Source organism: Palaemon carinicauda, unplaced genomic scaffold (assembly GCF_036898095.1).
Source record: "Palaemon carinicauda isolate YSFRI2023 unplaced genomic scaffold, ASM3689809v2 scaffold134, whole genome shotgun sequence".
Taxonomy (NCBI): Eukaryota; Metazoa; Arthropoda; class Malacostraca; order Decapoda; family Palaemonidae; genus Palaemon; species Palaemon carinicauda.
This window is the reverse complement of record NW_027168860.1, coordinates 36916-56676: the sequence shown is the minus strand read 5'-3', so window position 1 is coordinate 56676 and position 19761 is coordinate 36916. Positions and strand designations below refer to the sequence as shown.

At 32.0% G+C, this 19761-nt stretch overlaps 1 protein-coding gene across 19 annotated transcripts in view; it reads left to right on the top strand.

The window, feature by feature from the left end:
- Positions 1-19761, top strand: part of Dscam1 (Down syndrome cell adhesion molecule 1) — a 236095-nt gene that overhangs the window by 203291 nt on the left and 13043 nt on the right. For 17 of the 19 annotated variants that reach the window (XM_068367994.1, XM_068367979.1, XM_068367988.1 and 14 more), the window contains exons 31-34: positions 2345-2404; positions 3224-3428; positions 7195-7290; positions 11697-11894. In XM_068367994.1, coding sequence (XP_068224095.1) covers positions 2345-2404; positions 3224-3428; positions 7195-7290; positions 11697-11894 — 559 coding nt within the window. The remainder of the gene's footprint in view (positions 1-2344; positions 2405-3223; positions 3429-7194; positions 7291-11696; positions 11895-19761) is intronic. The other 2 variants (XM_068367995.1, XM_068367996.1) reach the window with 2 other exon arrangements.

Sequence of the window (19761 nt, the reverse complement as noted above, 5' to 3'; positions counted from 1 at the left end):
TTTAGAATTTGAGGATGATTCAAAGTACTCCAATCATATTTCAGATTGTTATGTTTGATTATGGACAGATAAAAATGAATTCATAGAAGAAAAAATATTGTTCAATGAATGTTTATGATTCATATTTATCATCTAAGTTATGCAAATTTTATATTCACATTCAACGAATCCGCCTCGCCATGCCCAAGCGTACCCTGGTGGTGAACGAAGAACTTCATTGTTATAGAAATAGCATGGGAAAGTAACTCAAGATAGGTTCTCTTCAAATATATTTTTGGTTTCTGTTAATATATTTGTAGCACTACAGAACACTGCCATTTTTTTATTTTTATTTAAATAATATATTTTAGAAATATTTTGGGGGTAAAATATTAAATTTTGTCTCACAATTAATACATAAACAAAAACATTTCACAATACAAAAATTATGGAAGATAATGACTCCCATGACAATTGATTTAAATCCCTTTTTATCTGTGTCTTTAAAAGTTAACTATGTTACACATTACTTAGTTTTTTGTTAGAAGGAAGTGAAATATGTGTGTACATAAATATATGTAAGTATGAGAATTAGCCGGCACCTAGGGAAATAACCATTGCTAGTCTCGCAAAACTCTCTTGGAGATATTGAGTTCTGTTGTTGACATGATAATACTTCAGCTTTGGAAAGTGGTTGAATAATTCATCTACGCGTTTTATGATATCTCTTATTGTATTACGGTAGTCATCCCATATTGTATTTCATGCATAGTTCAAGTAGAAACGGAGCATTAGGTTTAACATTAGGAAACTTGGGTGTTTTATTGTATATATTATGTCTTTTCTATCATTCTTTTCAAAATTTTAGACTATATATAACAGTTTGATGCAAGAGCAGTCTTGAGGGTTATGGGAACTTTTAGTTCTGTCTGCAGAGTCATCAGCAGCCATTGCCTGCCCATCCTGGGTCCTACCTTGGGTGGAGTGGGGGCTAGGGCATTGCCATGATCCCTTGCCTTTGCCATTCATGAGTAGGAAAATTAAAACCGTAATAGGTCACCAGTGAAGATGTCAATAGATATGGTGAGGGAATAGAATCCGGAAAAGCAACAGCTGACAAATGATGGTTAGACCATTGCTAGAAGTGTTTGTAGACGGTGGTAGGCATATGCGGAATGCTTGGCAAGCAGATCCACGTGCCGCCCAGTCATATATCTAAAGTAATGAACTTTTAAGCCCAAAGCACAAAATGATTGATAAGACTGAAGAGAAAGTCTCTTGTACATCTTGTAGAGTATGTTATTTTCTATCTGAAGACCAACAGATTCAACATGTTAAAAATTATTTGAGTTTAGCATAGTTCAGCCGGAATATAAGTTAAAATTATGTATCTTCTTCTTCTTTTTTGTTTACATCTTTTCCCACTTCTAATGGGGTCGATGTTTCTGGCCAGCATTCTCCATCTACCTCTGTCCCACACTTCATCACCGGTTAATCCCTTTGATCAAAGGTCATCCTTGATACAGTCCGTCCACCTTCAAATGATATATGGTAGTTTGATTTTCATTAATGAAGTTGCTCAGTGAGGTATTCATGAAGCTTGTTGAGCACGGCTATGATACCGAGAAGTGTCTCCCTGTCGAAATTGCGAGACTGAAGGCGGTTATTTTTCTTAGGTGCTGGCTGAAGCCATACTAAAAAGATCCCTCTTTCAGATGCTAATTTTTGTAAATATAGATATACTCATATGTATACATTATATATATGTATGTACATAATATATGCAAATATATATTGTATAAATATGTTTCTGTGCATAAATATTTCATTTTGATAAAGATAAACTTGCATAGTTTTGAATAATATGTGTTCTACCTATGTATTTGTTCCATTCATGTATTGTAACATACTGAATGAATCCTAAGTGAAACTTCTCTCTCCATAATTATTTGATTATTCCATAATATTTATTAATGTTCAGTAAAAAAAAAACCTCAGAGTCTTGGAATTAGTCTTTTTGAATTGATATTCTACCCCATTAGGCTGACTAACTTTACTAAGAATTTATAGTTTTAACATCTTGCTGATATTTATTATGTTCCTTGGTTTTAAGTTCCCAATCCAAGCTTGCAAAAAGCTTTTTTCCAGTAACCACTCAAGTGTCACAGCCTAATCATTAACCAGATTTTCTCAGACTGATATCAAGTTTGTTTTACATCTGTTTTTTTTATCAAACATCTTCTGGAGCTGTCCCTCTTAAGCTTGGCTGTGAGAGACCCCCCCCTCCGGTTGACACCCCCCCTTGACATAACAGAAATAGACCGAATAACCCAATTTCCTAATTGTGCGTGTCTCTTGCTTCCAGCCCCGTCACGGATCAGGCAACTACTACTCCTGTGTAGCTGGGGAGTATGGCCCTGGTGGTGTAAGTGTCTATTGCAGTTGTTGTATGCTCCGTCTCTTTGTCCGGTAAAAAAAAATCTCGCAGTGTTTTATTGATTTCTTCTATTCACGGAGTTATCAAAGAAATTTTCACCTTTTTAAATTGGGTTTGAGTGCACATCGGGGGAACTCGGCAGTTTTGTAACTGGATCCAGGCACGAGTTAAGTTAGGGTGATTAATATCAATACTTAGGGGTCCCCCTGAAATGCACTTATTCTGAAAATTAGATTTACATATAGTTGCCATAGACATACAAAATTTGCTTAATTGTTTTGCATTGAGATACAGTAGACGGAGTATAATAATGATTGAGGTTTTAGCTTCTCGAGTGCAGTATCTAATTACTGCTGTATATCTGTGGGAAAATATTGTACATATTTAATAGTCATAGTGTTATTTTAATATCAATTACCTAACTCAAAGATTAACTTATTTTTCCATATAGTGAATTTTGGGTTCTTAAAAGAAGACAGCTTTTATATGAAAATGGAATTGTGTTTTACTTTTTACTCATTAATTAAAAATAGCAATTTGTATGAAAGCTACTCGTGATGGAAAATTTAGGGAGGAATACAGTATTAATTTTAGATATATCAGAGCATATCCATACTGTACTCTGCAGTGCAGATAAATGGTTTTCAGATAAACTTTTTACCAGTAAAATAGGGGTTTACAAGCTGAAAAAATATCTTACGAAGAATTGCTTTGGTTATTTATGTGCGTAATATTTATCGAAAGATGTTCTTTCTGATTTGTACCCGAAGCCTTCGTGCACGATGTTTATATGATTCGTATCTACAGCCTCCAAGCAGCACCTACTATTCCACCGTTCCCGACGACATGGCAACCGCACGCATGAGCAGCTCAACCTTCTCCCCAACCTACGATGACCCTGCTCGCTCCGATGAAGAAAGTGACCATTACGGAGGATCCACCTACTCTGGAGGCGGACCCTATGCTCGTGCCATCGACTCTGTCTCCCAGTCTGGCACTGCTAAGCGTATGAGTACGTATACAGCAACTGTTTCCATTGAGATGATATTAACCCTTAGGGATAAGCAACTTAATTTCATAAGATATAATACTTTAAAAGGAAAAATATCTTTTTTATGAGTTTGTTTAGTAGCAGTGTTTTTAAGTGGATGGTTTCTCTAATCATTATTCAATGAAAGTGTAAATGAGTAACGTGACCAAGATTGTTAATAATATCTAAAGGCCACTTCTTAATTTTGGGATGTTGGTTACAGGAATGTTAAACTATGTGCTGTATTTTTCATACATCACTTCATCCATTTATCAGTGATATTTATCTTCTATTTATCTAGCTTTCTTCCTAATTCGCATTTTGTTTTTATCGTTGAGTAGCCATATCTGTCTTTGCAAACTCCAGTCCTTTAAAGTCAAGATATTTGAAGTTTCACTGTGCTTCATAGGTATAGTTGTATGCATAAGGATTGGCGAAAGTGACTTAGTTTAAAAGTACTCTACTTATAAATGATATGATATAATGAGGGAATGCAGTGAATAAGGTATGTACGTATGTAACTGACTTTTAAATGTATTTAGTATTTAACATAGCCCTAAGCTTTGCGCAACAAATTTTTTGTGAGGCCCATCTGTTTTGGAACCACTGCTGAATGATTAGCCTTGCCCTGGGTACCTTGTATTAAAAGATAAGAAGAGTTTCCTCTCCAAATGTATTTACAATACATATCCTGACAAAAATCTAAAGCTGGAAAGAAGAGAATTCAAGGTAGTATATTACAGACTTGGAAGTAAAGCTCATGTACTGTACATTATTACTGTGTAGCTTACAGTACTGTGCAGTCATGTGCATCAGGATTGGGAAAATTATGCAGCTCAAAACTGTCCTACTTAGGAAGTATTTATTATGAAGAGAGAATGTAACGGATGAAGTCTCTTTAACAGATACTCGAGTGCAATATTTTCTAAAGCCGATCTCCTCTGGTGTTACTACTGATTCATTTGAATTGCAGAGGTCACCATGTTTATGAAGATAAGAAAATTTCTTATTGAAATAGTATTCTCAGTTTATATTCTGGTTGGGAGACCCAAGCCTACATGGCTGAGGACTATGAAGCACGAAGTAGGAGATGAATGGATGATTATTGAATTAAATAGCTGAGATAGAGACGACTGGCGAAATCTAACCAAGGCCCTTTACGTCAATAGGTGTAGGAGGAGATGATGCAGATGATAATGAAATATAATCAATGGTACATTATTTACTGTATATTTACCGTTTACTGAAATGAAAAAATGTGCATCATAGGGGAAAATAGGTTGATATTTCTCAGTAACATTTAAAAGATAAAAGAGTATTGCCATTAGATTAACCTAGCTTCATCCTAAGTCTACATCAGTAGTGTGGTGCGTCCTTCTCGAACCAAAATGAAGAGAAAGGTTGAGAATTGGTCAGTGCTCCTTCCTTATAGTCTGAAAAACAAGAGATATTTATAGATCACAGTATATCCATCAAGTCATGAGAATCCATACTTGAAGGATCCTTCAGTAAACAAATCTGCAGGGAATACGCTACAATTTTTACCTTTCGTTATAAAGTAACTGAGGATGATTATAATAATCCTGCATTTCTATCGTTGGATCCAAATCCAGACCATTAAATTATAAAGACTCGGTAGTTTGTAAAGGCTTTCGAATGAACTTCTTTCAATATCCTGGCAAACAGATGGACATGAGTAAAATCGTAGCCTCCGTTTAACTTTTTTTTCTGAAGTAATGAGCATAGGTAAAAACATCAAATAAAACTTGGGAAATTATGAAATATCTCAAAACATCAAATGAAAGGAGCAATAGATGTCCTCTGAAACGCTACATATCATTTGAAAAGTTTAACAACAACCAAAGTAAATTGAGTTTCCAGAAGATCGTGAATAGCCAAAAAAATGAAACCTTGGATCAGCATCTGTTGATTTTATTCTACTTTATATGAATCAGCTGATTCTTAATAAGGAAATAAATGAATGTAAATTTAATTATATACATAACCAATAAATGAAAATAGATATGCATACATCAACATCATTACAAGAGTTAATACATCACAATAACAATTGTAAAGTTGATAATGAGATCAGTGAAAACCATTGCCATACAAAACAATTGATACTGTTTTCCTATCATGCAGGTTTGATGGCAATAGGTAACTAGGGGAGGGAAGTAAACTAAGCAACTGTTTGTAGATCCATTTAGCCACAAAAGAGAGTGAACATGATGGAAATATAGGACGAATAAGTTATATAAACATGACTTGACTCCAATAATTGAAATAAAGTAATCAGAGATAAGGAGAGTAGGTAACTCCTATGTAGCCAAGCTCAGATGTTGGGAAAGAAAGTCGGTAATAGATTTGTGTACACTAGTACTTCACTCGAAGTCATTAAATGGTTCCTAGAGACTAAACGAAAGGTTCCCCGTACGTGTTTTGAACACGAAAAAGTACTCACAACCTACTGTACTATCATTTTATAAAAACCTGATACTGATATTAGTAAGTTTCCATGTGAAGTACAGTATGATTCTTGATTGTTATTTTATGACTTGGCAACCAATGTAGGATTGGCTGAAACGATGTCAGATGGAATTTATATCTGTATTTATTATTTAAAAAGAGAAATAAAATCAGAACTGAAGTATGTTGAACCAACGTAAACAGGTATTACTATACAGTATTTATGTTTAAGGGCAAGTGGAAGGAATTTATCCATTCTAAGCCAATATCCCTTAGGTGGAAAGAATTCATCCATACTAGGGCAATATCCCTTAGGGGGTACTATAGGTATTATGGTCTTTCCAGTGCCCCTTTCGCCCTTAATTGCCCCCTTTTTTCAGTCTTTTAAATTACCTCTTTTCCTGTTTCATTCCTTCTGTATTGCTATCCAACCTCCTAAATTTTTCATCTTATTGCTGCCGTGGAGTTGTCTCTTCAACTGCACCTTGTATCTGAATGGCTTTCAAGGTCCCCAGTTGGGCCAAATTGCTCAAATTTCATAAATCCAATTCATTATAATAAAACATAGGGGCAAACATAGCCAACATTCAACATCCAACAAAGTAAAGCCAAGAAGGGTTTCAAGCACATTAGTGGTGTAACGAGTGACAGAAAATCCTATTTAAATGTTATTAGCAGAGGTCTATTGAAGAAAACTACAGAAAAGGTATGAATTAGAACTATAGAAAACTAAAAAAGAAAATAACTTTTGTTAATGCAATAAGAATAGAAAGCACGATGCTGTATATTTGCAGTGAGTTTTAGTTTCATTTTTAGTTTCTCTTAAGTTCCGTGAGTCATACTCTGCCGAGAGTAGGCATGTGAGATTATTCTTCTCAAGTACTGGACGACTACTTAAATTCTCTAATGTAAGACTTAGTTTATTTGTAATATTTTCATCTATTTTTCCTTTAAATTCTTATTTTGTTTTAAACTATATTTCGCCTCTTCCAGTCTCTCACTTGCTATCATTTCTCGGTTTTTATCATCATCACTTTCTTAGCCCAAATTATGCCTTTAAATACCATACATCATTCCATTCATATGAATTATGTGGAGGGAGGATTCATGTACGTGTTCTGTGTGTGTTGTTTACGCTCTTGCAAACTCTCATGCTTACATTCCGTGAGAATCTTGGAAGTGAAGAAATGTAGGTAATATTGAGGTCCAAATCCTTATAAAGAGAGGAATTTTGAATATGTCTAATGTTACCATATTTACATAAGATGACATTTTAAAGTTATGCTGATTGGACACATTCAAGATGGTGGTCCTAATCCGAAAGTGACTTCTAATGGCCAACCTGCTTCGCGAACCAAGAAGCGCAGATTCTTCAGTAAGTCGTTGCTACGGCCGTTGTCATTTGTTGAAATGCGGTAGATTGCTGTGTGGTGTGTTTAACTTCAAACTAACCCTAATGTAAACCCAGCAAGATTATAAAGGAAAAGTTTGTTTAGGAGACCTTTCTTTTCAACAACTGCTAACAGTACATTCCAATCAACGCATTTTTCAATTAATGTACTCAGAAGAAGTTAGTGAGATTTTATTTATTCAATGAATGGTTTCAGTTTTTTTTTTATTGCATGGTGTTCCGGGTATTTTATGAGTAAAAACAAATGAAGTAGTTATTAATGACAAGACTAAGGATTTTCCTCTTTTTGGTGTATATATTTATTTTTGTTCTAAACAAAACTCTAAATAACTCACTCAGCATTAAAAAAAAGTAAACTGGTTTTGTTTTAAGGGGAATGATGAAAGGTTTGATTGATAAACCGAAATCCATATCAAGTTTTTGCTGTTTTGTGTATTGGTACATTGGAATTTAATTTCACTACATATTCATTATTGAATATTTTGTGTTTACTTTTCTTCTACTAAACTTTCTTTTCCTGATTTTTCTTTCCATCTTTAGATATGGCCTTCTAGCTTTTTTTTCATTTGAACTATTCATTTATGCATTTAGTTTATTAACAGATTTTGCGAGTGCTTTAGGTTTAGCATGGAAGTGGTACACTATATCTTTTTAGAGCACGACCTCTGAAATCTCTGCTCTCGTTGAAATTTTGGGCCTATAAGGCCTTCAATCATGTGTCTATTGCTTCACTTTTTATATAGATATTTTCTTGATAATCTAGCTAGAGTTTGATTTGTACTTTTGAGAGCTGGCAGTGATCTTTACATTTCCGCTTTTCCTTTGTCTTATAAAATCAGGGATTATGTTGCTTTCAAAATAGAAGGCATTAGGCTTTTAATTTAACGAGGCTTATTCAGTCATGAAATGAATATTTTCACATACAAATTTGTTGGCGTACAGTATTTTCGTGATGTAAATGTCAGATATATATATATATATATATATATATATATATATATATATATATATATATATATATATATATATATATATATATATATATATATATATATATATATATATATATATATATATATATATATATATATATATATATATATATATATATATATATATATATATATATATATACGTATATATATATATATATATATATATATATATATATATATATATATATATATATATATATATATGTATGTATATATATATATATATATGTATGTATATATATATATATTTATATTTATATACTGTATATATAAAAATAAATATATATACATATATTTACGTGTGTATAGATATATATGTATATACTATATACATATATATATATATATATATATATATATATATATATATATATATATATATATATATATATATATATATATATATATATATACATATATATATATATATATATATATATAAATATATATATATATATATATATATATATATATATATATATATATATATATATATATATATATATATATATATATATGCATACTTACAGGTATATGTATATAGACAGCCCTTGATTTTCGTGGCTTTAATTTTTGCTGATTTTATTATTTGCTCGTGATATGCGCAGTGTGTTTAAGTAGCAATTTTAGTTATTCTTGGCTTTCCTCGCTGCATTGATAGCTGCGCTTCCCAACGTCCATGCTGGGCGCGCTTCCCAACGTTCATGCTGGGCGCGCTTCCAAACGTTCATGCTGGGCGCGCTTCCCAACGTTCATGCTGGGCGCGCTTCCAGAAGGTTTTGTCCGGATGCCTAGTTCCCATTTGATAGCAAAGCAGGCATGCATAATTGTGTATCAGTGCTACGAAAGGATAATTGATAAAAGATGAAGCATATAAGGACCATATATTGAAAAATAATACCAATACATTTCTTTGTAGGTTCCGTATGAAAACAATTATTTTCTTTTGATTCATGGTGGGGTTCAACCATTGGTATATATCATAAGTTTTTTAAATCAAAGTAGTGAATTGATTATACAGGGGAAATTTGATTATTATTTTGTAAATTTCAGCAGCATCTACAGTTTGGTAATCTTAATGAAACATGATAATTAATTTTCCCAGTACAGGATATTTGTTAAAAGAAAATTGGTATTCAAAATCCATCCAGGAATGAAAACAAGAAATTCATTTAAACTTAGCCTGTTCAAAGCACAATAATATGAAATTAAACCGGAAGAAATTCCTCCTGACATTAGGAGTTAGTCAATTTCTTCCATACTGGCGTTCCATGACTCCCGGTCGTATTTATTTTTTTTATCTTGTTTAATTATTTGATAAACACAAATACATATGTTAACCCTTTTACCCCCAATGCTCTTTGGAAACCCTTAACCCCCAGGGTTTTTTTTTTCCAAGCACATTTTGTAATATATTTTTTAAAAATTACTCTAATAGCCTTAATTTTTGTCATAGAGAGTTCAGGTTGGTCTCATTATTTTGGAAAATTCCTGAAGTTTCTCTTAAAGTTATCAAAAATATGCAGAAAAATGTAGAAAACAGATTTTTGCAAGGACGTACCGGTACGTCCATGGGGGTAAAGGTATGAGTTTTGTGAAACGTACCAGTACGTCCATTTGGGGTAAAAGGGTTATAGGATACATAATTCATAAGCGAAATTTCATTGCCCATAGACAGTGGTGAAGATAAGGATGTCAGTATAATTATGATGCAGTTTCAGAATTCTTTAATTGTATCGTACAATCGCTACTCCCTTCATCAACTCACAGCCATTTTTAGGTCTGCTAAGGGTCAGTGACATAATTGAGACATTGAGTGTTCATAATTCATGGAATTATGATTTGTTCTGATATCTCTTGTCACCTAACCCCCCACGAATATAAAGGGCCGAGTGTATATACAGTATATATGTATATGAATATATATGGTGTATAAACATAGATATATATATATATATATATACAGTATATATATGAATGTGTGCATATATGTGGGTATGGTGTATGTATTTCTATAGCCACAGTAACCTCTTTCTTTACTCTCTCTCTCTCATACTCATTACGATACTAAAGGTATTTTTTAAATTCCAGTAAAGAGAAAAAAGGTAATAGTAGGATTCTGTGGTAGGACTCTAACCAACACTACATAATGGTAGTTTGTAATGACGGCTGGTTTGCCCGCATCGTTTATTTGGATTTAAAATAAGATTGGTAGTGATCACGGATTCCTGAATAGGGAAAGAGAGAAGAGATAAAGGTTTTAGTGGCTATAACAATACAAATATAACTGGTAAAAGTCACCAGTATTATATATATATATATATATATATATATATATATATATATATATATATATATATATATATATATATATATATATATACAGTATATATATATATATATATATATATATATATATATATATATATATATATAATATATATATATATATATATATATATATTATATATAATATATATATATATATATATATATATTACATATATATTATATATATATATATATATATATATATATATATATATATATATATATATATATATATATATATATATATATATATATATATATATATATATATATATATATTATATTATATACATATGTATATATATATATATGCAGTACTGTATAAAGAATATATATATATATACTGTATATATATATATATATATATATATATATATATATATATATATATATATATATATATATATATACAGTATAAAGATCTCGTATAGAAATAAAAAAAGAGGAAATATAAAGAAGGATGAAATCTCTACATTTATTGCACGATCACAAAAGTACGTAACATTAGTCGCAAAGGGGGACATGCTTAGGAAAATACATGTACTGTACACCTGGAATTGGGGCCAGGTATTAGCTTATATCAATTTTATCATGGGAACCTTTGTATACATATATATATATATATATATATATATATATATATATATATATATATATGTACATATATATATATATATATATATATATATATATATATATATATATATATATATATATATATATATATATATTTATATATAAACAGTATAAAAATGTATATATGTATATATAGTATATAACATTTAAATAGAAACAAAATTCAAAGTGCTATTACCAACAGTAATATACTATGAAAGACTTCAGCTTATGCATAATACTTTGTCATGAAGAAGCATACAGAATACAGTGAGATATATGAAGCTATTGGTTAAGTTTTCTTTTTTATACAAATAAGCTTTAATTGAAAATGCCTTTCAGTCTTGGAAAAGTATATACTGTATTCAAAAAAATTTTAACGACAGTAATTGTTTCCTTCAAACTTTTGACGGCTTCATGACGTTTCAGTGAACCGTGGCAGCACCTCCGGCAGCGCTGGACAAGGATCCCCCGAGCCACCACCACCTCCTCCCCCCCGCAACGGAGACCTCCCCCTGGACTCCTCTGGACTCGGATCATCCCTGAACGACTCTAACAACTCCACTGCCTCCAATCAGTTCTCCGAGGCAGAATGTGATCACGATCTTGTACAGCGTAATTATGGAGGTTTGTAAATTATACGTTTTGAAAGGGTGTTGCTGTAGGGTAAGGTGAAGAGTAGTAATCCTCTTTCTCTTTTTCCTGAGTGTAATTATAAATAGGTTATAATGCTATGACTTAGAGAATTTCATAAATACAATATTCTAAAGCAATGATTAAATATCAGAGAGAGAGCTAGGGTTAAGAAATTGCTTGTTATTATCTATACACTTTTCTGTCATTTCAGCTATGAGAATCCAACCATGATTTAGCCAGTGTTGTTTTAAACTGTACATTTTATTATATTGAGATGAAGATGACATATTTTACAGGTCTTTACTATCTTACGTAAATTAAGGATAAATTATTAGCGTCATATTTTGCTGGCTACATTATGTATTGGTGGGTTATATTAATTACGGTAATATTCTACATGGAATGCACATTTCTACTTTGCACAACATTTTTCTCTACTTAAAAGTAGATTTCTTTTCTTAAAACAGTGTACTGTGTAGTTTGGGTAATATTTAAGACTACCATTTTCCTGGTAAATTTAGTTGTATCAATTTCTGTAAGGTATAATGATTTAGATTTAAAAATAAATTCTATTTAAATGATTTGTATGGCAGGCAAGTAAACCTTTTAATATCATCTCTTGCTGTCTGTTTTGAGTATTAAATTGCTCTGATATTTTAACTTTCTCATCCTAATCATTGCTAATGAAAACGAACTATACCAAATTCTTAGTCATCATGCAATGTTTTCCACAGAGAAACATAACGTACAAGTTAATCCAGGTATGTTAGATGTAGCACTACACATTTTTTTTGTTTCCAACAACAAAAATATTAAGTAGCCTCCCTTCTTAGAATGAACAAGTCCCACTGTTCCACAGCTTTGAATTTTAGTATCCCTCCACTCTTATACGGATTTTTTTCAGTGGCAGATGTATGTGAATGTCTAGTGTTAGTGAAGAGCATCAGATTTTTTTTTTTTTCAAAGCAAGTCTTCCGAGATTGTGACGTTTGTCTCCGCTTCGTCTTTTTATGTTATTTATTCGTGATTAGCTTTTAGCATTGGCAGCCGTGGATTTGTCTTTATGGTAGAAGACATCTTGAGGAAGGTCACGTTTCTCCCAGTTGATGTGCTAGCAATACCACAACAGCAATATTTTATCACGCATGAAGATAAAGGCTAGTTATATTATGCAAATCACTATTAGTACGTCCGTGCAAATGGGAATGAAGTATAGCTGGTCATGAATACCTTTTTTTCATGTAATATTTCCTTTTTAAATTTGGTACCTAATAGTTTAAGGTGTTCAATAGATCCAGCAGTTTTTACATAATAGAGTACAGTGTTAAAAATGATATTGTTAAATATTATTGATTTCTTTTATTTACTCGATACAAGATTAAAGGTTCGGTGCCTTTTTTTAAATAAGTCGTACAATACACCGGGAATACTGTAATTAATATCACATTTAAAATCCTTTGAAAAAAATTAAACTACTGTATTTCATTTTTATTTCATAATTTATTAAGGAAACAGTTCTATTTCATTCTCCATACATAAAACTGTGGCTGATAGGCCTAGCTGGAAAGAATAAAACTTCAAAAACCAAAGGGTTATGATTCGTGTTGGTCATTTAAAATTGCCCACTAAGGTAACTTGCATAACGTAAATAAGTTTGCATGAGCGATAACCCTCTAAAAATGGTCCCGAAGGCACATAGGAACCAAATTCAGAAATATAGTTTGATAAAAACTTATCATTCATAGGTTTGCTAGCTAGTAGCTTAGTCTCAGGTGTAATATCGGTTCGGATGTAAGGATGGAGAAAGAACATATTTTGAATGCATAAACTACAGGTATTGCTTGAGTAGGATAATGTTAATTTAGTACAGTATTACTGTTCTATTTTCATTGTAAAATACAAATTGGATAGATATTACAAAAATACAGTCATGGAAAAAAATCGAAATTTATAAACAGTATTCAGAAAGGGTGATTGAAATATTGGATAAAGTAAAATAAGACATTAGGTTTTCTGATAAAAAGGGCAATCAGTTCAAAAGATACAGTTGAATCACAGTCTTACCTTGACTTGAAAAGTCACCTTATCACTTGCCAGAAATTAGAATAGCTCTGATTAAGCAGAGCCTTGTGTTGCCAGTTTTAGTGTTTACTATAGTGAAGGGAGGGAATCATACACATCTATGACTGTGATTCGTGTTTTAACATTTTCAATGTGAGGTTTTATATTGGTTTTGCTTCCTGCAACGATGTTTAAGTTGCGGCATTAGTGTAGCATTACCTAAAGAGGCAGTTTAAAGTGACAGGTCACTGATAAGAGCTAACAGCACAGAAGGGCTACTGAAAAGTAATAGATATTTTAATACCAGTGGGTAGTAAGTGTAAGATAATATTCAACACAAGGTAGATCTTTACTGTAATTTTTTTTTTTTCGAGTAGAAGACACAATTAGTAGTTTTAGCTATCAACACCGAGGATCTACAGATATTGTCATTTAACAATGACAGATACTGTATTCATTAGGATACAGAGAAGGGCACCTTATGCATGTTGATGTAATGTTAAAGTAGGGAATAAAATGCAAACTATCTAGACTTTGCCACGCTGAAATGTATTAGAAATTTTGGGACGTCATAGATAAGAAACGGCTAGTGTAGTATTCTCTGGGATTCTATCTGGTAAATATATTTTCTCTGATCTTTAATGTTAGATATTATTTTTTTTTTAGATTTAATGCAGATTATTTTTGCTTAATAATGGCCTACAAGACTACTGCAATGTACACTGTTATAATTAGCAAGGAGTCATGCATGCTGAGCATGAACCGAAATATTTTATTTTCTTTCGTTAGTCCTTATATTTTCAACGGTAATGTGTGAGTGTTATTGTTGCAAGTGACCCTAAATGAATTCACTTTTTTTTCATTCACTGAAAAGGCAATGATATGATTATTTCATCTCTATGTTTGACATATTTTTTTACTATTTGATTGGATATTAAGATAAAATTCTTATTGTGTTTAGGTGGACGGAATTAGTACAGCTTTTTGCCATATAATTGATAGATTACTTATAACAGCAGTATTGTATTTAAATTAAATATGCTGGACAAAAGTCTCTACAAAGCAAAAATATTTTCAACTTAGTTTTGTAACTCTTTTACGTAATATTAACCCTTTTACCCCCAAAGGACGTACTGGTACGTTTCACAAAAGCCATCCCTTTACCCCCATGGACGTACCGGTACGTCCTTGCAAAAAAATGCTATAAAAATTATTTTTTTTTCATATTTTTGATACTTTTTTGAGAAAATTCAGGCATTTTCCAAGAGAATGAGACCAACCTGACCTCTCTATGACAAAAATTAAGCCTGTTAGAGCAATTTAAATAAAATATACTGCAAAATGTGATGGGATAAGAATAACCCCTTGGGGGTTAAGGGTTGGAAATTTCCAAATAGCCCGGGGGTAAAAGGGTTAATAATGCAGTTATTACTGTCATTCTAATTCCTGCAACATTGATGAAACCTAATTCTTAGCTACCTGACATTCTATGGTGAATATAGATTTATTTGCTTTTATTGAATTATATTAACACAAAAGGTCACAAGCAGATTGATCTTTCATTTTAGAGATAGCCTATCATCTAATTAATCCCTGATGAAAGATAACTCAGCAAACGTAATGTAACAGCTAATACACAAATAAAGAGATAATACATTATTCACAGTTCCCTGATCTGTTTTTGAAGATGAGGGATATTGCAATATTATTATTTATCATTGGAAAAATTTACCTGAATTTAGTTTCATTTTTCATTCATGGTATAACAATAATATTTTATTGAGTATACAGTACAGTATTTGATATTAGATTAAAACATATACAGTAGTAGATACAGCAAGAAAAATGACACAATAGAAGTGGGTAAATGTTTATTAAAATCAAATTATCTTTTGTTTATTTGTATTGAGATGAAATTATCATGTCCTTCAAGCCTTTTTTTTTTATGGGTGTGTTTTCATTTTCGTAAGCACTCCGACCTGTCTTCGAGATGAACTATCGTGCTAACTATTCCGATCTTCTTTTGCACACATATAAAGGATTGCTTCAATACCAGCCCTTAAATGTTTTGATTGTGCCAACTTTGTTGTGTATATGTTTCATGGAGTACCGTGGCTATGTTATCTGTAATCAAAGTATTTCCCTATTAGAGAGGATTTTTGTGGGTTAATTTTCAGTATGTTTCATGAAATTATGAAAGGAGAATAAAGACAAAGTTCCCGTATTAGAGTTTGTACTTCATGAGAGGAATGCAAAGTGTGTTGCGTAACTGGTACAAAAGTCAGAATTCTTACGTGCTACGGATTTGTTGTATGTGTGAGATTATGGTGTGGTACTGGTATTGGCTGAAATTTGTTTATAAGCATGAGTCTGTCTTGGTGAAGGAAAGTCTAGCGTATGTATCATGTGTTATTCTTGTTCATGGAAGTTTTTGAAATTATGAAGTGAATGGAAGCTGAGCATTGTAAGATTTTGTATTGACGAATGGTGGTTAAAGAAATTAGGAACAAATGTGATTGTTGATTGTACAAATAGATATAGAAGAATTCATCATCGCTAAAGGATATTGCCAAGAAGATGAAATGTTTTAGATCCAAAAACTAAAAAAAAATCTGAACAAATCATGGATGGAGAGGAAACATGACCCCTGGTATAGATAAAACCATGTACTATATTGAAAAAAATAGGAAAATACTTCCGTTCAGAATTTTCACATTCTTTCAAAGAACCTATTTTCTGAAACATCATCACATTCTATAAGAGAGTGGGTTTCCAACTCTTGTATAAACAGATTGCCCTGAAGCGCACAGCATGAACTAAATTCTGAAACAGTCTAATAAACAATGTTGCACTGTGATGCTGGCCAACTGATACCCAAAGCTCCTCTTTGCCGTTTCGTCGTGCATTTAAGCGTGCATGGTCGAGCCTTTGCCTGTGACTACGCTGTTTGCATACAGTACAATTTATATAATTCTAGCTTAATCCGTCGTTCAGGCATATGTTTATTAACCAGCTTTACTATTTGGATTAGGAGCACTATAATTGAGAATAGATCCAATTGAATACCGCTGTTCATTTTTATAGGCATTTTAAATTGAGAGATATACAATACTGTATATATTAAATTTGTAAATAATGTAACTTAGGGCATATTATAGCACTGCAATTTGAACTTTGTACAGTACTAAGTGGCAGTTTATTTCAAGAAAAGATTGATTTCCAATATTCTGTTAATTTTTTTTTACTTCAGGAAAAAACTAAAGTACAAAATCTGAGCCTTATTAAACCATCAATTAGAAGACCAATACAAAAAAAAAGTAAACTTACTTTATCTATTTATGTTTATCATTTATTTTGATTGGCTTTATAAAACAAATGCAGCCATTTTGGCGAGTTACTTTTTTATATGACCTCTCATAGAGAAGAGGTAGGGGAAATCCTGCTGATTTTCAATACATTGCAAAAATCAATTAAACTTACAATTCCATGTAAAAGAGAGGCATATCTGATTCTGATTTCACTATAAATGAATACAATATTGAATCTCCCAGCAGATGTAATGAGCATACTGTAGATCATGTTTAATTATGATGCAGAAAAACACACAAGATTATTCCCATACCAAAATGTGGATATATTTTTGTTTCATGTTCTTATCAGTATGATAATTTCTATGAAACTCCCTTGATGTTTATGCTTTTCTCTCGAAGCCACATATAAATCGATGCTTACCTTGAAGTTAAATATTGCCTATTTTCTTTCCTTTCAATAAGCCTCTAGTACAGTATTAAGACAATCTAGCCGTTAATGCCAATAACCTCGGTTTAGTTACATTGAAAATGTCTTGCTTTTGCTGCTCTCTCATCGACCTCACCTCATTGGGCTAGCTCTTACCTCCTCCATATTGTGTACTTTTTTTATTTACAATATTAGCACTAGAAAACCAGTCGCAACTAGTTTAAACTTCTAAAGTCCCACTGATTCAACTGTCATATTGGGAAGATCATTTCAAAATCTGGTCATAGCTGAAAAAAAAGTTCTTGAATATTGTCTTGTATTGAGCCTTATGATGGAGAGGGCAAGTATGTTAGAATTGATTGTATACTTAGTAACATGTACAGGATGGTACAGTCTAGGAAGATCTGAATGCAAAGGATGGTCAGAATTATGAAAAATCTTATGCCAACAAGCACTAAGAACTAATTGAACACTAGTGTCGAAGGTTAATGTCCAGATCTGTGATAATGAATTTAATATACTGCAGGATTTTGTCAAAAGAATTAAGGTGAGACTCCGCAGCTGAAGACCAGACAGTAGAATAGTACTCAAAATGTGGTAGAATGAAAGAATTAAAACATATCCCCAAGATATATTGATTACCACAAAAAAGACTCTCTGAATAGGCCAAGGTTTTGTGCAATTGAAGAAAAAGCAGATTAGATGTGTTTCCTAAAAGTAAATTTTCTATCAAGAAACCACTAGAATTTTGAATTTGTATATAATTAAAGGGCATTGTCAATGCAAAGATCTTGATGTTGAGGAGCCACTGGCCTTGACCTACTCACAAATCATACTTTGGGTTTTGTTAGGATTCAACTTTATCCCCATAATTTGCACCATGCAATCATTTTAACTAGATCTCTATTAAGGGATTCAGCAACCCCAGATATACATTCAAGAGATGGAATTGATGCAAAGAAAGTAGCATCATCTGCATATGCAACAATCTTGTTTTCGAGGACAAATCACATATCATACAAATATAGCATAAAAAGTAACAGGCAGAAAATACTATGAGGAACACCAGATATACATTCCTATAGTCACTATGGTGCCCATCATCCACTGCTCTTTACAATTTATTAAAAATGGAATAATGGTGCTAATGAAATATCCTCCAACTCCCATCTGTTTAAGTTTGAAAACAAGTGCTTCTTGATTAACATGGTCAAAGGCAGCAGTAAAATGAAAGCCAATCTTACGAACTTCCCGACCACAGTCTAACCATTTGCTATCCTTGATGCAAATACAAAAGAGAAAGCTTTGATAGGTCAATAGTTCTTGAGCTTCTTTCGTATCTCACTATAAGATGGCGTAGGTTTAGAATGAGTGACAGGTATGGTAGGCCAGATGATTTACAAAGATTTTGATGCATTTTATGAATAGGGAAGATTTCTTTATTAAGATTTTTGATAACCTTTATCACTGCTCCAGGCATATTTATCGGTAAGTACTAACTGAAAGTTCCTGTCCAGGTGATTCTGTTCAAACTGTTTTTTTTTAAATCCAGCATTTGGTCATCTCAAGACTACTCATAAGAATTTAATAACCAAATTGAAAAAAAAATGATTGTCATTATAATTCAAACAGATAAATTATTCAGAAACTTGAGGCACTTAATATTTGCTATGCTTTGTTGATTTATCGTAAGTATTTTCAGATAAGAAAGTAACCATAAATGCTTTATAACATTACCTATTATCTATATCATGAGTAGCATACAGATAAATTAACTATTTAATTTCTGTCACATAAACTTGTAAGGTTTGCAAATGAAATAGTAACATTGAGGCTCATTTTCTCAAACACTTCTGTCTATCTAAGTACCATTGTAGATCTTTTCCATATTTTACGTGCAATGAATTTGAGAGTGAATGACATTAGAAAGAATAGAAAGATATTTTTGACATATGTACAGCTACTGGATAGATTTGTAATATCAAAATCCCATATTAATTTTCATGCGAAGGGGATGCGTGAAAGTTTAGCATACTAAGAATGCGTGGATTCATAATGA